The sequence below is a fragment of the Camarhynchus parvulus genome, chromosome 1 (assembly GCF_901933205.1).
Source record: "Camarhynchus parvulus chromosome 1, STF_HiC, whole genome shotgun sequence".
Classification (NCBI taxonomy): domain Eukaryota; kingdom Metazoa; phylum Chordata; class Aves; order Passeriformes; family Thraupidae; genus Camarhynchus; species Camarhynchus parvulus.
In genome coordinates this window covers 32,529,514-32,549,870 of record NC_044571.1, presented here as the reverse complement: position 1 = coordinate 32,549,870, position 20,357 = coordinate 32,529,514, and the positions used below count along the sequence as shown (strand labels likewise).

At 41.3% G+C, this 20,357-nt stretch overlaps 1 protein-coding gene across 1 annotated transcript in view; it reads right to left on the bottom strand.

The window, feature by feature from the left end:
• Positions 1-1,184: 1,184 nt before the first annotated feature.
• GABRA5 (gamma-aminobutyric acid type A receptor alpha5 subunit) overlaps positions 1,185-20,357 on the bottom strand; it is a 55,069-nt gene continuing 35,896 nt past the window's right edge. Inside the window, exons 8-11 of the mRNA XM_030946610.1 lie at positions 9,989-10,132; positions 4,085-4,237; positions 2,622-2,833; positions 1,185-1,710 (exon numbers count right to left, since the gene is read on the bottom strand). Coding sequence (XP_030802470.1) covers positions 1,408-1,710; positions 2,622-2,833; positions 4,085-4,237; positions 9,989-10,132 — 812 coding nt within the window. The 3' untranslated portion in view covers positions 1,185-1,407. The remainder of the gene's footprint in view (positions 1,711-2,621; positions 2,834-4,084; positions 4,238-9,988; positions 10,133-20,357) is intronic.

Genomic DNA, 20,357 nt, shown 5'->3' with positions numbered 1-20,357 from the left:
TGTGTTCACTCAAGGCATGTCCCTTTCTTGGCAACAGGGAGGATATGTCAGTGTGTGTACACGTGATTGAGTGCGTGCATGTGTGCCTTCCAGTTAATTCTTCAGCTTCTCTGGTGTGCTCTTTGGTCTTTCTAAAAGGACGACCAGTGTAAGAATGACATTTTGCAATCAAATGTTGAATGCATTTTTTATTTAAACATTAAGATTTAATTACAAAAGCCTCTGGAACAATTAAAGGATGCCAAGGAGGAAAGAGCTGAAAACTCAGACTGCATTTTCTCATTCATTGTGAAAGCAAAACACATTGTCAGCAGCAAGGCGTTTTATAGAAAAGTTTCAGATGGACAGTACAAAGACCTTTCTGTCAATATTGTCACTGAAACACCTTGCTGTCAAGAAGCACATCTTTTTTTTCTGATCACACTTTCTAGTGTTGGCTGATTGATTTTTGCCGTGGGAAACAAGAATTAATTATTGAAGAAATACTGTAATTCTTTTCTGCTAATCTCTGCTAATATAACACAGTCTTCTTCTTGGAAAAGTGTCCAAACATAATTTACTTTACCCTGATAAAAATGTCTGCTGCTGTTGTTAGAAGATTTATTTCCACAAATATGTTCCTAATCTATGTTAATTTCATGCAATATAATTCTTAATTTTTGGAATAAATACTGAGAATCATTAGAGAGAATTCTTTGGAATGCAAAATCCAAACAAACTTTGTATTTTCATTTAAGGGCAAGATTCCGTCATCTTTATTTACATAAGTAGCATCCTGCTCCCTGTGTTATTTCACTGCAAACTAGAGTCTCAAGCAGTGAAAATCATCATCGTCCCATTAGGATTTACTGCATTGTATTAAACTTCCAGTGAAAATTGGGCTGAGCAGTTTTGTCTATGGAGTAATGCACTACCTGTAACTAGTAAAGGTGCTCAAACATAGCCCTACACTTAATAATTTGGCACATTTACAACTGGCGTTACTCAGTAACTTATCAGATGACAATAGTGGAGCTCTTCTGTAAAATATAGGTTAAGCCCATATTTTTATGACTGTACATCTGAAGTATAAAAACCACGATATGTAGTACACTTGAACAGTTAAAAAATATAACTTATTTTATTTGTAAACTATCAATGCAAGATACTCAGCAGCAAAGAAGCCATGTTCAATGTCTTCTGATCTTTTATAAAGATCCGTTGCTGTAAGTAATATAATCATCTCCAAAACATCTGAGGTTACATGTAGAAACAATGAAGGCAATATTATTTGTACATATTATTAAACATGCAAAAAACTTCCTGAAGAATATTGCCCAAACGTAGAAAGTCATCTGGATCTCAAATTTTCCTTGGTAGCATCTGCTTTGTAAGTATGGCTCACATGTGGCTCCAGAGTACTTCAGTTTATTTTGGAGAATTGGCACCTTTAATAACAGGCTCCCTATTCAAATATGTGGCCCAGTAAACTAAGTTAAAAGTTCCAAACAGCACTGGAAAAATTATCCGGGACATTTTGTCAATCTTACTGATGCTGTTGTAAGTCTTTTTGCTTTCAGCAGGCTTTTCTTCTGGAGGCTTCACTGGAGCAGATGTAGTGTTTGAGATGACAGCTGGGGCTGAGTCCTTTGGCATGTTTGGTGCAGGAGTCATCTTCCCAGTGGTGTAGGTATTAGTTGGTTTATTTCCCAGCAAGTTGCGCTCCTTTTTCTGCAGCGTAAAGAACAAAATGTTATACCACAAGAACAGAAAGTGGAAACATGTTCTCACTGGAATGGCCCAAAAAGCTGAGCACCATAATCAAGCATGCCTGTTAATGCCTGTTGGCTGTTCTGACTTCGACTACCAAACAGATGTTTTTGCCTCGGTTTTGTAGCCCTTACTCAAGTGTGACTTTCCTTGACGGGAGAAAGCTGAGACTCACTGGCTGCACCCACATCCCACCTGGCACGTGCATTAGCAGCTTGTTTTGTCAGTGAGATGTAGTCTGACATCTGAAGAGGGTGCTTGCCCCATGGACAGCTGACAAGATGTGAACCTCATTTCCCAGCTGCTGCAAAGGGTGTGGGGAAGGGCTCATTGCCCATGCCAGCTTGGCATCTTTGTAGCCTCTTTTGGGATGCCTGTGGGTATGAGCTCTCTAGGAGATGATTTACTAAGAGTCAGTCCCAAAAGTTTCATTTCAGCATGAAACTCAAAAGTTTGTGTTTTCACAGACCCAGTCTTTGGTTCCCTTTTTTACTGTGGTGGGACCCTGACTCATGGAGCTCAATGTAAGTGTTGTTATTTATTTAGGAGAGCATACAGGGACTGCTCTGCAGAGACATGTTCCATGGTTATGTTATCAGAAGTCTGATCACTGAAATCCCATGTCCTGTGTACTCAATGCCCAATGTACTTCTGTCCTCTTCATAGAGATGATAAGAGACTGGTAGTATATCTCTGTGAAGGGAAGGCACCATATTTCCTTGCAAATTTTCCTCCACAGGAAGGTAAAAGTATGTCATGAGGCAATTAAATACCTTTTTCACAAAGAAGCTGGAAATTGACCGTTCAGTTATTTAAACTATGCTGAATACCCGCTTTTTATTTTAGGTATTTAAAAAATGTAACTTAAGCACCTTGATTTTTGCAGCTTCCTGGGCTTTTTTGCCATCCCATGCCCAACTCCTCTTGGTGAAATAGTTGACTGTTGCAAATTCAATCAATGCCGAAAATACGAAGGCATAGCAAACAGCTATAAACCAGTCCATTGCAGTAGCGTAGGCCACTTTTGGCAAAGAGTTACGGGCACTGATACTTAAGGTGGTCATGGTGAGGACTGTTGTTACTCCTGCAAAGAAAAAAAATAAAGAGTCAGAGATCAGTTTGCTAACCCTCATGGAATCCCAAATGAGTTATGAGCAGGTCCCTGTTCAGCAGCATATCTAAGAAGGCTACATGAGGTCAATCAGTGTTTGCATAATATGGTTTGAAAGAGTAAGAAAAACTGAAAGCCTTCATGCTCAGATATTTTATTCTATGGAGCTCTGGTTAGTTCTAGCTGTAGTGTGTTTAAATAAGGATTTTTAGGGTAACACAAGCCCAGGGTGAAGTGGGATTTCTTATTTTGTTTTCTTATACAGAAATTGCATGTTTAAAATTGTTGACTGTTACTGGTTTCCTTGACTGTAGCTCCTCCTTTCCCATATGATAGTAAATGACAAACGGCCAATGCTTTCATCTGTGGGAAGATTTTCCCCAAGATCAGAAAACTCAACTCTCAGTTACAGCTTTGTAAAACTAGAGTAAGTCAGCAAAGTGATGTTACTACCTGTATTCTCTCCATACAACTTGCTGAGCTGATTTTTGATCAAAGTGCCAACTGACTTCAGGAGGCTAGTACAGAAGAGTGACTCCTTTCAAATATCTGAACAAAGTTTTACTTAAAAAACTGTTCCTACTCCCCTTGTTTTTCTTCTAGGAAAAATCTTGTATTTCATCAACCTTCACTTGAGAAAGTGCTTATTTTCTAAAGTCTTCTAGGGACAAACCAAGTAATTTAATGACACCCCAAAGGCTTTTTCCATAACAATTTCTTCAGTAAATACACATTTTCTAAATGCAAAGTCATATTAATTTGTTTGATGGTTATAAAGATAATTGTCACTAATTAACCTCTACATGGCTTTCCTAGATAAAGATCCTACAACAAAGATGAACAAAATGTCTTGAAGTGATATCTGCTTCAAATGCTTAGCTAGGGTATACATTAAGTATGATAATCCGTATGTCTTTTTTTCTAAACCATCCAGCATCCACTGAAATAGAAAAAAAGCCAAAACAAATCACACTAATCTTATTCTTCTATCTTCTGTCCTTAATTTTCACATAATTGATTGACCAATTTCTGTCACAACTTTATAAAAACAGCCCAGACAAGGCCTTTAAATTGATTTTGAGTTTAAACTGGAAGAGAAGGAGAAAACATTTACAACATCTCAAGCAGAAATAAACAGTAGTGAACTGTGGTTTTATTACAGCAAATCACTTTCACAAGCCACAAAGATCCTATCTGTGTCCTAGGAGAAAGTGGGATACTCACCAAAGACAGTTCTAGCAGGGACAGATTCTCTGTTTAGCCAAAATGACACTTGCGATAAGATCACAGTCATTATGCAAGGAAGGTACGTCTGGATGACAAAATAACCAATTTTTCTTTTCAGATGAAAATGGGCTGTCATGATAGTATATTCACCTAGAAGAAGAAAAGTGTGCATTTGAGTAAAATAAGGAAGGCTTACTGGTTTAGGGACTGAACAAGGCCAGTTCCAACCACTCTCCATTTGAGGATATCACTCAGCCATTCTTAATTTTATGAAAAATGTCTGGATTTCTGTGCTGTGGAAAACCAATACTTCAGACAGAGGTGCTGCTAGATCCTCACAGTCTTCATATTCAGTCTCCAAAGCAGAAGACAATGACTGCTGTTCCCACTACACTGAAAAGCTGCAGTCCTCCTATGCACCTGGAATGTTGTGATGTTCACAGGCTTAAAAATCTGGTTTGCTGGCACTGCCTCAACACTGTCTGGTTTTGACTCACTCCTACAAACTCTTGTAGCATAGTAATAATTAAGACTCTCAACTCTCTGAAACCTGATTTATCAGCAGGTTTAGTTAGCAACCTCATTAGTGAAAGTGTTATGGCCAAGCCATCAATTTTCAAATATGAAAATGGGTCCAGACACTCCTGCACCACATTTTAGGGATTGCCAGTCCCAGCATCTTCTGTGAGAACTGCCACTTTGCATATGGATCCTGCGATGTCTTATTAGTCTGAGTACCCAAACCCTTCAGATTGCTGGTCCAGAAATAAAAAGTCCCTCTAATGCATGCAGTGTTCCTAGAATTTGGTACACTTTAGCCCTACAAAAGATTGTCTGTTTCTGGATAGATACTGTGTCCTGTCTTGTTCACCTGTACAATGAATATTGTACTGCCTGCATGCAGAGTTCCCTAAAAGCTGCCACAGCAGTGCTAAATTCCATTTCTTTTTCATATGCCAAATACACAGCATTGCCTTAATATGCCATTTATCAGCTCCTCTGAATTTCAATAAAAGCCTAAATAAATGCATTCAAAAATCAACAGACCAGCTGTCACCTTCCCTAATGTTTCAGAAAAATTCAAAACTTAAACAGTTCTTTTAGATTGTTCCTGGAAAACCGTATAGTTGTTATTGAGGGCTATTCCTGGTGGTAACTGCTCCCTGGTTCTTTCAGATTATTTCTGGAAAACCATGTAGTTGTTACTGAAGGTTATTCATGATGGTAACTGCTCCCCAAATCCAAAATCTTGCTAGCTAAAAGCATGCTACTATTTACCTAGGAATAATAACAGTAAAAACAAAATGTAAGAATAAAAAACAATTCATCCCTTCAAGCCCTAACAGTTCTTCACTGATTTCAAAGTAATTTAAAAGCATGCATCATTCAATTGGGTACTGATGAATCAGTGAAATGCCTGTTTTGAAATATATATTGTCCTTCAAGAACAACTATAGCTGTAATCTCTGTTGCAAGATTTGACTGTTAGTCTCTTCAGAACATCCACAAAAGGAAAATATCCAACAGACTGATTCTGCCTTGAGTGAATAGCCTGAGTTGAGCTGCTGCCAGCATTACTAAGCTATTAGATTTGGCAGATTACTTCTAGCTGACAATATGGCTAATTAGCAGAGAACAGGTTTACAGTGAAAGGGTTTTTGCAGGTATAGCTGCACTCATACACTATGCTACAGGAGCTCTGCTATTCTGCATCAAGTTTACAGACCTTGTTCATGCTGAGGATTTTAGACAGAAAGTGAAATAACACAGAATACCTAACTGACATCCTGCCTCAATCTTTATGTCTTTCTCTGGAGTCTGATTTTCTGGTGAAACGGTTCCCTGAAGAGTGATGGGGAAATGGACATGGCATGCTGTGAAACTGGGGAGGAAACCCCTGCAAAGAAAAGCCTAATTCCCTTTCATTTAGTGTAATTTTGAACCAGGGAGGCTGAACATGCAATGGTCTCAGGAGGAAGCCCACTTGCTCTTTATTAAGGAGTATTTGCAGCAGGGTCTGCCTGCCTCAGTAATCTCAGGCAGAGGGACTGTTTCTCAGTCGCTACTGCACTGGGATGTGTTTGAGTCACAGCTTCCCCGCTCGCCCGCTACAGAGTGACAATGTGCATTATCGATTTTGACAGTATGCTCTCACAGCTGGAATTAAAAAAAGAATCTATACAGCTTCGGAAGAGCAACAGGACCCTCTTTTTTTTTCATTTTTAAAACCCAGGAAATGAGTACCTACATTCTGATGGCCCTCCACAGCTGATTTTTACCTTACCATTTTCTTTAACCTATCAAAACTCTTGTCTCCACTGAAATAATCACAGCACCTTGATTTTGTACTTGCTTTTCTCCCAGCTGATATATTCTTTGATTTCCCATGCTGTCCCTTTCAGAGATGTCTATACCAGGAATACTTCCTCCAGTAGACTTAGGGCTTAAGAAAACCCCACAGCTTGGTTATTAATGCCCTGGGACCACTGCTTAAAGTAAAGCTAAAAGCTGCCTGAGTTGGCCTTTTGTTTACAGAACAAGATACTGGCTCTGTTGGAACAGCAAAGCTCCCTTTTACTTCTGTAAGGCCACTGTTTATCCTTAGATCATAAGCTTTCTTGAGCAAGAGCTAATTTTTGTTATAGGTTTATGTAGCACTTAAAAGAGAATCCTGTTCCTGATGGGGTCCACTCATCACTGCAGAAAACAAATTATTGTTAGTAAACAAAAACAAATCTAGTACTAATGAAAAGCCCTAGAGCAGAAATGGCTGCACTTCATGGAGCTGCGCAACTGTGCTGCTGCTCTTAAGGGGTTTTTTATGCTTTAAAAGCTGCTACAGTTTTTTTTGTTTTTTTTTTTTTTTTTTGGTATATAGTTGATGGAGTTCTGGAGATCCTGCTTACAGATTTTCCAGGATCTTACACACATTATTCCATTGCCATCATGCTGAGATTCAACTGAGTACTTTAAGGAGGCTAGACTGGCCCCCAGGCTTGTTTGTTTACTGGATATACCTGGATTCAGTTTTATCAATGGCTGCTCTGGCAAGATCCTGACATTCAGTACATTAGACACCTGCCTGACTATACTGACATCCAGAATATTTCGGCCGACAAAAAATGTGTGTTCCCTTTTATAGTGATACTAGAGAAATATTCATCTCAAGAATTATTTGGTTCAAAATGAAGAGCTGAATGATTCTTTTATTATTTCAGCTTTGGATATTAAAGAGCTCAGACTGCAGCTGGCAGTATAAAAAAGAGTGGGTTTATGTTTTGTTTTGTGCCACTGCAGATCCTAAGTTAGCTATGAGAGATTCTGGGTATGGGGAACATAACTGGGCAACCATTTGTGAAAAGCAGCAAGATCCACTTGGACTCAAATCTCGTATCTGATTGTTTTCAGCACTTTTACCACCAGGACATAAGAGATGTTGGTTCTGTTAGAAGCAGAGTGAGTAGGAAAATATCTTTCTTTCAGGTGAATAACATCTGGGGATGTTATTCACCTGATGTGAGCACAAAAAAACCCTCAAAAACCAAAAAAACAAACAGCCAAAAAAAACCCAAAAACAAACAGGTGGCACATGACAGAGCTGTTTTCTGTGCCATGGCTAAAATGTTCCAAGTTTCAAGACTTGTTGGAGAATTAGGAATGCCAGGGTATTTTTTCTGAGAAGCCAGCCAAATGGCAGCTTGCCTATAAATCAGCAGAATCCCAAGGAACCAGTACAGGTCTGGAACTTCCATTTCAAAAAAAAGTCTGCTGGAAAGAAGAGCATAAATGACCTATGACATACACAAACATTTTGTCTGCGCAACTGCAAGGGCTGTGTAGTTTGACTCGTGTGTCATAAAAGCCACAAAAATCCAAGCACTTGGATTATGCAATAGGCTATTTGGTTTTTCTTTTTCACGTTCAACAATTCAATAGAAGGAAGAAATGCCTTCGATGGCCATTCGTAAGTAATGCTGATTACTGGCCTCCTACGAGCTTGATGAACTCCAGAAAATCCATCGTTGACTGATGCTTTCCCTGTGCAAAATCGGATTTTTGTATTTTGCTAATCCCCGGTTACAATCTGTGTCCTGCTCTTTGTGATCCACCCTGCAATCAGAATCCAGCCAGCCCAGATGTAACCCAGGACATTAATATAAAATCTTGACGTTGGAAACACAGCATTTATTATAAATCTTAAATACGTGAGGGAGGTGTTTACTGTGCGGAAACTTTGGGATTTGTCTGGAGTGTTTCCTTGGGCTGAGGAGTACAAGGAGCTTTCACAGGCAAGGCGGCAAACTGGAAGTGGCCTGGAGCTGACACGCTGGAGCACTCACTGCCTGGGCTGGATGGTTTTCTTGCTCTGAGGAGCAGGACGAGGTTGTAGGAGATGCTCCAGTACATCCTTTGGATCTTTTTCTTGGCAACAATGAAGGCAAGAGGGGAGCTGCCATTCATTGCAGAAAACAATGCGGCTATGATGGTGAACTGGTAAGGAAAATAGTGTCTTTACTCTTTAATGGGAGATAGTGTACTCATTCTTTTTTTGCAAAAGTGACCACTCTGTTTATATGTTTCTCTTGACTTTTATCAATCTTCTCTTTAGCATCAGCTTTGTGTCTCCTGAAATGGGCAAGGGAGGGGGTGAATGTCTATAGGATGGAAACGGCAGTCAAATTTAGTGGCTGCCCAAGGCAAGCCTTCCCTCACTTTGTGTCCTTTCTGGGGCACAAGCGGCAAGCTCAGATGTCTCCTCTTTATTTGCCAGTTGGAGCACAAAGTGTTATGCATCTTTATGTTTTGGTCCAACTAACTTTGTGTGCAAGTGTACATGTATGTACCTGTTTTCATGTCTCCTAAATTTCCTACAGATAGTAAAAAGTTCCTAATTTAATCCATACTTTGTCCTCTACCACTCTGGCCATCATTTCTCTCCAGGGACACGGTGTATCACCAGCACACTCTGTTGGGCTTTGCCCGCAGGAATTGCTCCCAGGCATGTTGCCACAGGCTGCCCCTTTCCCCAACCCAAGCCCCTTGCAACCCCCAGCCGTAGAAATCTCCCTTTTCTCCATGGCAGGCTATTTAATTTCCACCCCTTCCCCCTCCCTTCGCTGGATGCCACTAATGCTCTCCAGCCGAGTGCATTGTGTAACCGGGTGGAGCCCCGGTCCCACTGAGCGCACGTGATCCTTGTCCCGGCCCCGACCCCCCCGGGGGTCCCCCCCGCCCATGCACACCCAGGGCTGCCCTTGCGTGGGAGCCTTAGGCAGCGGGGGGGCACGGCTCACGTGGATGCCCGCCCGGGGATTAAAAGCTTCTTTGCCTCCCTAATGCTGCCACATCTGGCGCCTCCGCTTCCAGCCCGAGAGGGAATGGGGATCCTCGGGGTTTGCACCTCCTCTCCGGCCACGTGGTCCCCCGGACACGCCGCAGAGCAGAGCCGAGCCGAGCCGAGCCATGCCACAGTGCCCCCCCCGTCCTCCCCATTCCCTTCCCCCCCACGCGGTTCCATCAAGCAATCATTTTAAAGCGATGATTGAAACGGATCAAATGCGTGGGTGGTGTTTGCCTCCCAGGGTGGTTCCTCCCTCACGGAAATAAGCCAGCAACAGCGCTGGCAACCACAGCCAGGGCGATCGCCAAGAAACTGCGTGAGGCTTCTCAGGCACTCCTGTAAATACCAGGAGCCTGCATGTGTCTTCAGCAATGTACCTAAGAGCCAGCATTTGACCCTCTCAGTGCCTCTGCTAAGTGGCCATGAACCTGCACAGGATCTCCCTGGCACTCCGCATCCCACAGGTGCTTCCCTGGCCTTATTGCAAAGTAACCAGAGCCTGTGAATCTCCCCTCCCGCTCCAGCCATCAGCAACCGTGGGATGGAAATGTTGCCCCTACCTGTACTGGTACTGATGTTTTCCGTGCCCACGGTTTGTCCCATCAGGTGGTACTGGTTAAGTCGTGAGCCATCTTCGGCCACCACCACAGACGTTGTGGTGCTGTTAGTCCACACATAGATCACTTCAGAATTGGGGTAAGCATCTGCCAACAAGGGGAGAGACAGTAAGGAGTAAAAACTACTGTGTAATATTTTAGTGGATCCTTAAATTATAATGACAGGGACAGACAAGAATGGAGGAGTGAGAGTGAATGGAGAAAAACAAATAAAGATGATATAATCATGGTCCCATATGCCCAGCTCAAAAAAATATTAGGTTGAAGCCTTCTAATATAAGAGATGTGTGGGATGGTTTGTGAAAGGCTGGAACAGTAGAGGTATAAATATAATCCATCACAACCACTCAATTTGGGAAAGCAGCTCAGACCCATACTCACCTCACTGGTGGCTCCTAAACCCCAGCAAGCTACAAAAGGTATTTTGCTGAAGTTCCCTCTCAAAAGGACTCAGACACCTTGAATGCCAGGACAACAGGGACCCTCCATGTCTTTTCCTGTCTCCAGGACAGAATTCTAAGTGATGCCCTGTGGAAGTGCAGGGTTTGGTGTGTATGCACTGACTGGAACACGTACGTGTGGGTGAGGGCACAGGTCTTGCATGTGGGTAAAGGAAGCTGGAATGTGCCTGCCTGTGCCTGCAGGGCTGAAAAGCAGACACAGGATGCAGGGGTGAGAACGCATGGAGAGCAGGAATGGGGCAGGGAGCTGCAAGGAGAGGGTAGGTGTTTGTGCATAGCAGAATGGGTGGTGGTGTGAAAACACCTGCACGGCTGCAGATGTGTATGTGATGTCTCTCATGTTCATTTAGAAGTCCTAGGAATTAAATGTGGTTGCAGTAGTGCTCGCTCATCCCTTCCTCTATAATGCTGTTGTAAATTTTAATGCTTCAGCACCCAGAGTGATCACAGTATTATAAGGGAATCTCAGTTTTCTTTTACAGACTGTCAATGCTGGGTTTAGATTTTAAGCCCTATCTCAAAAACCCCAGGAGACAACTCTATATTTAATTACATTTCATTCAATATAAGTGTATTTCATTCAATATAAGTGACACTCACACTTTTAAGAACTCCTCTAGCATCGAAAGTTTTCAGGTCACATTCCTGCAAGCATGTTACAGTAGATTACGTTGTACTAAAATCTCTGGAAATCAGGCAAGGCTTATTCTCCAAATAGAAGGTGAAAAGCAGGTAGGCTTGGAAGTGGTCTGAAGTCAAATATTAGTATCTCATCTTCTGCACTTTTGAACTTGGAAGATGTCAGTGCAGAATGTTTCTTTCTGGGAAAAAACCTGATATCCTAGTTCAGGAGACAACACATGGTGGTTTCCAGATCAGGACTTGAGAGTAAAGGACAACAGGCTAGGTTGAAGGATGTTAACTCACACCATCAGACTGCGTGTTTTGTTTGCAAGTGAGCTGTATTGGAAATGTGCAGCTCCATGGAGTATTTACAAAAAATTAATAGGCATTGGGTCATAAGTAGTGGGTCAGCATGAGCTTCTGAGGCACTGCAAGGGCAAGAAATATGGTAAGGTGATCCCTGGATCCATAAAACCAGGAATGTCCAGCAGAAAATGGGAAGCAATCCCAGTTTAAGCGAAGAGCATGTGTGTAGCACAATGAACTTCACTTGAATGCTCGACCAGGTAGCAGGGAAGAAAGCAGCGCCTTCTTTGCACTGTTGTTAATGTAACTGTGTCAGCTGTGGGAGGCAGGCACTGGGCTCAATGCACCTTTGCTCTGACTGTTTATGGCTTTTCATCCACACCTCAGAAAAGTCATAGAAATAATGAAGACAGAGAAGGGGAGAGGTCAAAAGAAGGTTACAAGTACCTCCACGGACTGGAAAATAAGTCATGATTTGACACTTAAGCAGCTCAGCTTAGTCAGCTCACTGACAGAAAGCTGAGATGTAGCTCAAGCTCTGAGTATAGATACTTGCATACATAAATCTGAAACCAGAGTGAATCTCTTGGACTACTCACAAAAGGTGCCTGAAAAGTGGTTCCAGGCAGATTCAGGTAAAGAGCAGGGCAGAATTTCCTAACTGGGTGGGAGATGGGTAATTATACAGTAGATAACCTTCTGAGAAAAAAAAATAAATTATGAACTACTGTCACCAGGAAGACATTGGTAATTGGAAATATTATTTTGTCACTTATCTGACAGTTGCTGCTGTGTCCAGGGCTGCAGCTGATCCTGGGTTTGGAAGCTGAGATTCTACAAATTTTTCATCCTTTGTTAGCCATGCAGGACTGCCCACATGCCTTCCTTATGCTTGTATTTGTAGCTCTGTAGTAAAATTACTGCAATTATATGTCATGATCTGCTTTGAAAGGCTAAGAAGGAATGTCTTCCCTATTTCAAAATATTTGCATCACAAAAAGTCATGGAATTTCACCTTCCCTTTAGAGCTGAGATACTTTACTATCTCTGAGATGATTACAAGTTCACAATGAACTGTAAATAATTTCAAAGCTGCATCTGGAGAAGACAAGTGGGAGGAGATGGCTCCATTTAAAAAAAGTAATGCAGAAAGCCCTCCTTTTTTTAAATGGTGGTATATGGTATATGTTGTTCATGGGCCGATTATCCCCAGGGAGTGTGGAATATGTTTAGGTAGACTTGGGATTGTCAGAAAATTCAATTTTTACCTATGTTACTTCCTATGCAAAAAAAAGTTCCTAACAACAGCACTAGACTATTTTTTTTTCTTTCTGGGATGATCTAGATGTACTCAACTCAGCACCTCCCTGTCTCTGCAATGATCTCAACAATCAGGATAATTGGGTTTTTCTTTGTTTTCTGATGATGATATACATTAATTCATCCTGGCTAGATGCTTCCCAGTGCAAGTACTGTAACCAAATTCACTGAAATTGTAATCACACAAGAATTTAGGCCTTAGGTTTAACAAGAATTCAGATGCTTTGGTTCTCTCCTCTGCCTGGCCTGCAGGGCAGGGGAGTCCAAAAATAATTCAACACCTCTGCTGTGAATTGCAGCCTTTACTGGGTGCTAAAACACATGCAGTGGAACAGAGTTTGGGAGGAAGACTCTTGTCTGTAGGTCCTTCCTCACAGGATTTATTGTGAGGCTACAAGACAGAGAGCTGTGTCACTGATAGGCCAGGAATAGAGGATCCATGGGAGAAGGGAGAATAGCACATCTAAAAGACTCTTGTGCAAGGGCAAGATGGTTATAGCCAGGCCTTTAAGTCACAAGAAGGTAACAAACGTGTGCCTGTGGAGCCCAACCCAAACCAATGCAACCTGCAGTGATGTTGCCTCCTCAGGAGAAGTCTGCCACATTAGGAATAGCATGAATTTACCTCAATCTAGATATATTCTACTGTGATGGATCACATATATTATATGATCCTCCTCTATATAATATCTATATTATAAATATATAATATTTATATGTTTATAATATTTATATAATTATATTTGTTATATAAATATAATAAAACATGGTTTGTGTTTTAAGAAGCTCTAATGTAAGATTTTTTACTTTGTGCCTCCTTTCCTTACTGCACATCAGGTTCTGACAGGAAAAAGCCACCCCATGCTCCTTGGTGGGGCAGCTGAACATCTCTATTCTGGTAATCTAGATAAACCTCCAGAGGGATAAGCCTGTGTACTTTTAGCAGGTAGCTGTCTTCCTACTGCAAACTCTATGCCAGATCTTCAAGCCTCAAACTCCAGTTATCCCACACCTGGCAACCAGAAGCTCCAGCTCTGTGGCTGATAACCCCTGCAATATAATCAGGCATGGTCATATTGAAAGCTGAAACTGTGGGAACAGTAGAGAATGATGTTATTTTGCTGTCAGGGTAGAAGTACTAATGGAGACACAGTATTATTCACTGTCACAGCAAATTTTGTAAAAACACTCTTCCACTTAAGCAGAGCTTCCAACAGGTTGCCTACTAGCCTTGCTTGCTGGAGCACCGAACAACTTCTTGCTGTTTAGAGATATGAGAAAGGTGTACCAACAAAAGGAAATATGGAAATATATCATCTTTACTCTACACACTGGGTGGGGATGTCTCTACGAGGGGGATAGGAAAATATAGTTGCAGTTCTGGAATAGCTAGCTGAGAAAATGATGCTGGTACTTTTGCAAAAGCAAACTCAACTTCAAAGCCACTGCAAATCCAAGTGAGACTGCTTGGTGTTTATTCTACTTTAAGCAAGTGCATGTCTTCTGGATTTCTGAATCCAAATAATTAATCTTGTGTTCTTTACAATCATTTTGTTGTCTTGTCAAAGAAAGGAGGAAGTCTCATTAAAGTATCCTTTCTCTTCTATGCTCACTTCTTTGAAAAAGGAAAAAAAAAAGGTTGCAGTTCAGATGAACAGCTAAAATTACAAAGAAGTATAATGTTATTAAATGTGATAAAATGAAAACAGACATTTATTTCTACTGGACAGTTGATAAATGGCTGCAGGCTTATCATCTACCAGAATGATGAAAGAAATAATATCTTCTATTATGTATTTATTGACAAGCAAATCTGTTTTTCTACATTCTAGCATCCAACGTAAACCACAAAACATAAAAACCGTAAAGGTGTCCCTTGCTCTTCTCCCACGCTTTCTCAGCTCCTGTATGGCTGGCAAGGAAAGCCAGACATGGTCTTTCTTATGCCAGTGAACAGTGGGCAGGGGAGAGACCACAAACAGAGAGAAATTACATTAAGAAAAAGTCTAGCAAAGTGCAACAGCAAGTGGGTAAGACCTGGAGGATCCCAGACATTTGCCTTGGCACAGAGGGTAGCCCTGTTTTCATTAGGAAAGGACACAGTGTGAGCAGTGCAGAATCCTCCCTTCCATTCAAAAAGCAACTCACAAGCAGGGAGTTTTCTCCTGCCACTGCCCCCACCACAGGGCAGTGATGGCTTCTGACAGACTCTCCTTCTTGCTTTTCTCTCTCCTCCATATTTGAAAGAACTCCAGGGGGAAAAAAAAAAAAGTGGTGGTGGGGAAGAGTATTTCTTGGCACCTTCAGTCAAATAAACCTAAATGTGGATGGATGAACCCAAACTTCAAGTCTATGGGACTCAGATGTATTTCTAGGACTGATTTTTTTAATCTGCACTTCCTGAGAAAATAAATCACCACTGATATCTGCCAGTAAGTTTTCATTCCTGCATTACAGGGCATAAAATAATTGAGAAACAAAGAATCCCTCTCCAAAACACCCCCGAAACTTTTTGACGGACCTCACAGGAAGCATAAAGCAGTGCTTGCATAGTTAAGTTAAGGCAGGCTGTGCAGCATGTTTGGATGCCCACCCAGCATGCTTGAGGTACGTTCCACAATTAAACCGACCATTTATCCACAAGCCATGGCTGGAACTTTCAGAATTGTGCTAGTTGGATGCTGAATTAACTTAAAGAGGTATTGCAGAAAGACGACTTCTGGTTTATTTTCTAATTTATTCATTCCAATTGTGCAGTTACATTCTAAGCCTTTATTATGGTGACTTTTAGTACATGCCACAAGGATTGTCAGACTGCCTAATCTTGGGAGTATTCCTAATCCCTGCCAAAGTCTGTTGATTGGGGAAGATGTGCATAAATTTTCAGCTTTTTTAGAAACTCTAATTACAATCTGAATACACATACAAATATCTATCTTATCTAACCATTAATGTATTTGACTCACTTAGAGGCTGTTACATAACTCACTAGTGATCCAGATTTACAGCCTCTCAGACTCCTGCAGGCTACAAAACAGCACTGCTACTAAGCCATCATGTACCAGCTTGAATTCTAAGAGTCAGGCTGGATTTCTTGGGGTTTGTGCACAAATACTTTGTAGCCCATTACAAAGCATCTGTCAACAGTTGTGCTTGTGTGACTCAGGCCAGATTTGAGCTCCGTAATTTGAATTTTCCCATTAAAATGACTTTGTAAGAATGGCTCAATGTAAAAATGAGATCATTCTATAGGAACGCAAATGGAAAACAAATCTAGTAAAAATGTACATTTAAAAATAACAAGACATGGCACTAATATGCATGGTCTAGGTCTTGGGGGAAATAGCTTTTTATAAAAATAAATTTTTAATGTAAAACAGGAATACAAATACTAGGAGAAATGTATTCACATATTAAATGATTAAGAGCCTGGAAAAAAGACTTTGCCATAGTGTGATGAATTCTGATGTTCTTGGGAGAATTTCAGGGTTATGGCAATTACTGGGACCTGAAATCATTAAAATTGAGATTGATTATTTAAACTGGCATGAGTTTACAACATACAGGTAAACAGAATGCATGATTTTGAATACATCACAGACAAGAAGTGTAATGTGTACAATCACATGGGACTACAAATTCATGTAACACAGAGTCACAGGATGGCAGGGACTGGTGGATACCTCTAGTGTTCATATGGTCCCACACCCTGCTCCATCAGGGACACCAAAAGCATTTTTTCCAGCACCATGTCCAGTCAGGTTTTTAATATCTCCACAATAGTCAAATCTCTGTGGCTAACTCTCAATCCCTGTTGACAACCTGTTCAGCTACTTCCACAGTAAAAGCATGTTTTCTTCTGTTTAGATGAAATGTAGTATTTTTTAATGACTACTAGCCCTTATTCTCCCAGTGGGCACTACTGAGCAGCACCCAGTTCCCTCTTCTTCATCACTCATTCCCCAATCCCTGTAATTTATACAGATGTATTAGGACACTCTGAGACTTCCCTTCTCCATTCTGAACAGTCCAAGATCTCAGTCTCCCCTCACAGCTAAGATGCCCCAGCCCTTCAGTGATTGTTGTGGCCCTGCACAGGATCTCTCCACAAAGTTTCTATTCTTTGCACTGGGAAACTCAGATTGGCCATGCACTCAGAATGGTTCCAGATGTGAGTAAAAATTAAATGCCCAGAAGGAAACATTTTTGGAATTACATAGTATCATTGTCTGTGACAACAGAGGACAACCAAGGAGGAAATTATACATGAAAACTGATGAAACTCATGAGCATATTCATGAAAAATTATAGGGCCCCACTGGCTGTAAAACAGGCAGTAGGAAGTCCAATCATACTGAAATGTTCATTTCTGTTCTTCCTGAAATTAAAACAAAAATAAAATTTGGCAATATAAGTACTATTCTATATGTTTTCCCAATACGGTTTTATTTGATCTTGTTGTCACATTCTGCAGGGAATAGTATAGGATGTTCTGAAAAATGTGCCAGACAGGTCTCAAGAGACTTCATTACTAAGCAACACTAATATACTCTACTGATCATTGCTAAAAAAAATAAAGCTCTAAGTTAGATCAAAATTATTCTCTTTCAGAATATGATTTACAAGTCACCTCAGGAAAGGTGGGAACAGACATTTGGCTTGGAAAAGAAATGGAAGCACAGACTGTACCCACAAGGTGGTGAAACATACAGAACTGAAGATGTCTGTCAAATTCATTTTGAGACACATAGTTTTGCAAAAGCCATTTTCTTTGGCTTTTCAAAGACAGAAATCGGGTGGAAGGTCCTGTATAATTTTAGAAGTTCCAGTTAATGGGAAAAAAGTCTAAACATCACCCAATTTTGAGGTCAAAAATATAAAGCAAAGGAAAAAACCCAAACTGAAAACAACGGTGATTTTGGAGGTTGGATTCACGATTAGCATAGGCAAATCTGCTGACTTCTTTAATAAAATAAATTGACTGTTTTCAAGTTGGTACACTAAATCACAGTCATACTGATGATGGATGTAACACAAATACTAATGAACAGTGTTGTCCTAAGAATTCAATCAGGCATAGCACCTTCACAGGATGCTATGGCAGCCTTTAAGAAGAGCCCAGAGCTCAGAGCTGTGCAGAGTAACACAGAATGTCTCCCAAGAATGATCACAATCACCAGTGACAGCAGCTCTTTCTTGCCCCATCATGCTCACCCATACCATGGGGGAGCAATAAGAGGGATGCATCTATTTCCCAAGCACTGGGATTGCAACTAGGAGTGACTACTTGCTGTGAAATCTGACACATAGGCAGCAAAAACCAGACATGGAACACTGAACTGAGCTGTGTGTCTTGGGAGTGCAGGTTCTCAAGGCTCTACTCAGAAAAGGAGGAAGAAAAAAACCCAGCAAATTAAACATTTTTCCATGGTGCAGCCTGCAGCATGCCAAACAGCAAACAGACCTGTAGGTGTAGACAACCGATCTCTGCCACTTGTGGTGTGGGATACCAGCCACATACTGACTGAAAGAGGTGTCCAAACAGGGGGTGCTGCGGGGATGTTACACATCCAGTGCTCCAAGGCACCAGCAGCACCAGGTCATCCCCAGAGTGTTCCTACTTCCATCTGAGAGCTGATGTTAGGGATCGTCATGCCTTCCTTCTTTTGCCTCTTCCTGTTTCTTCTTCTCACTGTGGTTAGTAGTTTTAACACAACTTCTTTCTTAATTTTCAGGTTTAGTGGCAGCTGTCTCAGTCTAGAACTAACCTGAGAATTGATTTTACATCACATTTAATGGTGGTTACACAGCTGCTTTTCATATGGAACATGTCAAAATCTGGTGTGCCAGCCTCTGATCCTTTTCTTTTTCCCCTTTATGGCTGGCATAAATATCCACTGTAAGAGAACTAGAGAAAGAGAACAGTGAGATGTTCTAGGATCATATTTTAAATGCTAAATGTCCTAGGAATGTTTCTGACCTTATGTCGGTCTTTCGAGGCCATGCATGTGGTAATTCCACACCAGCCAGCCAATTTGAATGCTGTACTAACACTTAATGAACTTTGAATTTACAATCACAGTATTAGGCACTTATATTAGCTGCTTCATTAGGAAAAGCAGTATGGTTATGAGGATGATGTTAAGACATTTAATTTACTTTTTGCACTGCAAACAAAAGTATCCTCCAAAGTGTGGCAGATACCATTACTCACTTTGCATAGTACCTTTAAAAAGATTAAGCACCTTTGCTTAATCTTAATTGCAGTGGTCCTCTCCTTTTGCAAGGTGCAAAGCTAACATGACCTGCTCTGCAGGAGTGTCACTGGAGTTTCTTTTGAGAAATACAGAGTGGATTTTAGAAAATACTCCACTTGATCTTGTTGTGGAGGGTGCCTTCACAAACATGGTATTTTTGGCCACAGGAAACATCACAGAATGAAACTGTAACCTCACTGTAATCTACAGATATTCTTCTCACCCATTTATGTGGCATCAGGGACTCAACCATCATAGTGTATCTGCTGAGCTTACCATTCAAAACACCCTTACTTATAAATCTGTATGGCCTGAAACCAGCTGAGAGTGATTGGAACTATTTGCACAGCTAAATATATACCTCTGTTACTGAATCCTATCCCTTAATGAAGACATTTACAAATCTCAGAAGTACTGCTACATTAATAACACTGTGTGAATGTGTAATCAATAGGTATGCAGAGAGAGCAGGGTGAAATATTATTATTCAAACACTTTAATACTGCCTTGAAATTGCAATCACAAGAACTTATTCCCTACGCCAAAGGTGCAGTCACCTAAACCTCTGAAGATGGATTATAGACCTCTGCTCTGGGGCACGGTGCAGCCCTGTATTTCAGAGAAGGGGATAAAATCTCCTGAGGTTGTCAGTTCAAAGTGCCCAGCCTCAGTGATGGATACAAGGAGCCTCTCTGAGGCAAGCTGTTGCTGAGCAGGGGCCCTGTCATTCCACCTGCTCTCTGCCAGAGTACTCAGGCACACATCCTCTCTTTGGGAACTGTCCCCTCCCTCTCCCTCTGGAGACCCAGATCCAAAGGGGCTCACGATCTCATTTTCTCTGTGCATAAATAAAACATCTCCTTATTTACAGCCATCAGCTGACCTATTTTAGGAGGAGATTAACCTGAACCTAAAAATATCTACTTCTCTCCCCTAAGATGGTGAGAGCAATCAGCTCAGCTGTATATATTTACCCTACAAAAATATAAATTTAGGAGAGAGGAATCCCAGCTTTGCTGGCATATTTAGCTCTGGGATGTTTTCAGCAAAATGGCTGGCTCTTAGCACAGGCTGGCTGCGAGGAGACTTTCAGTGGCAATGATGGTGAAGGGGGAAAAAACCAGAAGGCTTATCAGGCATTCCTTCTTGGCAGTTTTCTTTCCTTCTCATTTCTTTGTGGGGAACAACATGAAACAACTGTTTCCTTTGAGGAAGCTTGCTGGGTTGGGACTGCGGCAGCACTGGATGACAGCTTGGACTGGCTTGGCTCTCTCTCTGGCTTGTGCAGGAGAGGAAGCTAATGAGGTTCCAGCAATTTAGGTGGAGGACTTCCTGGCCCACCAG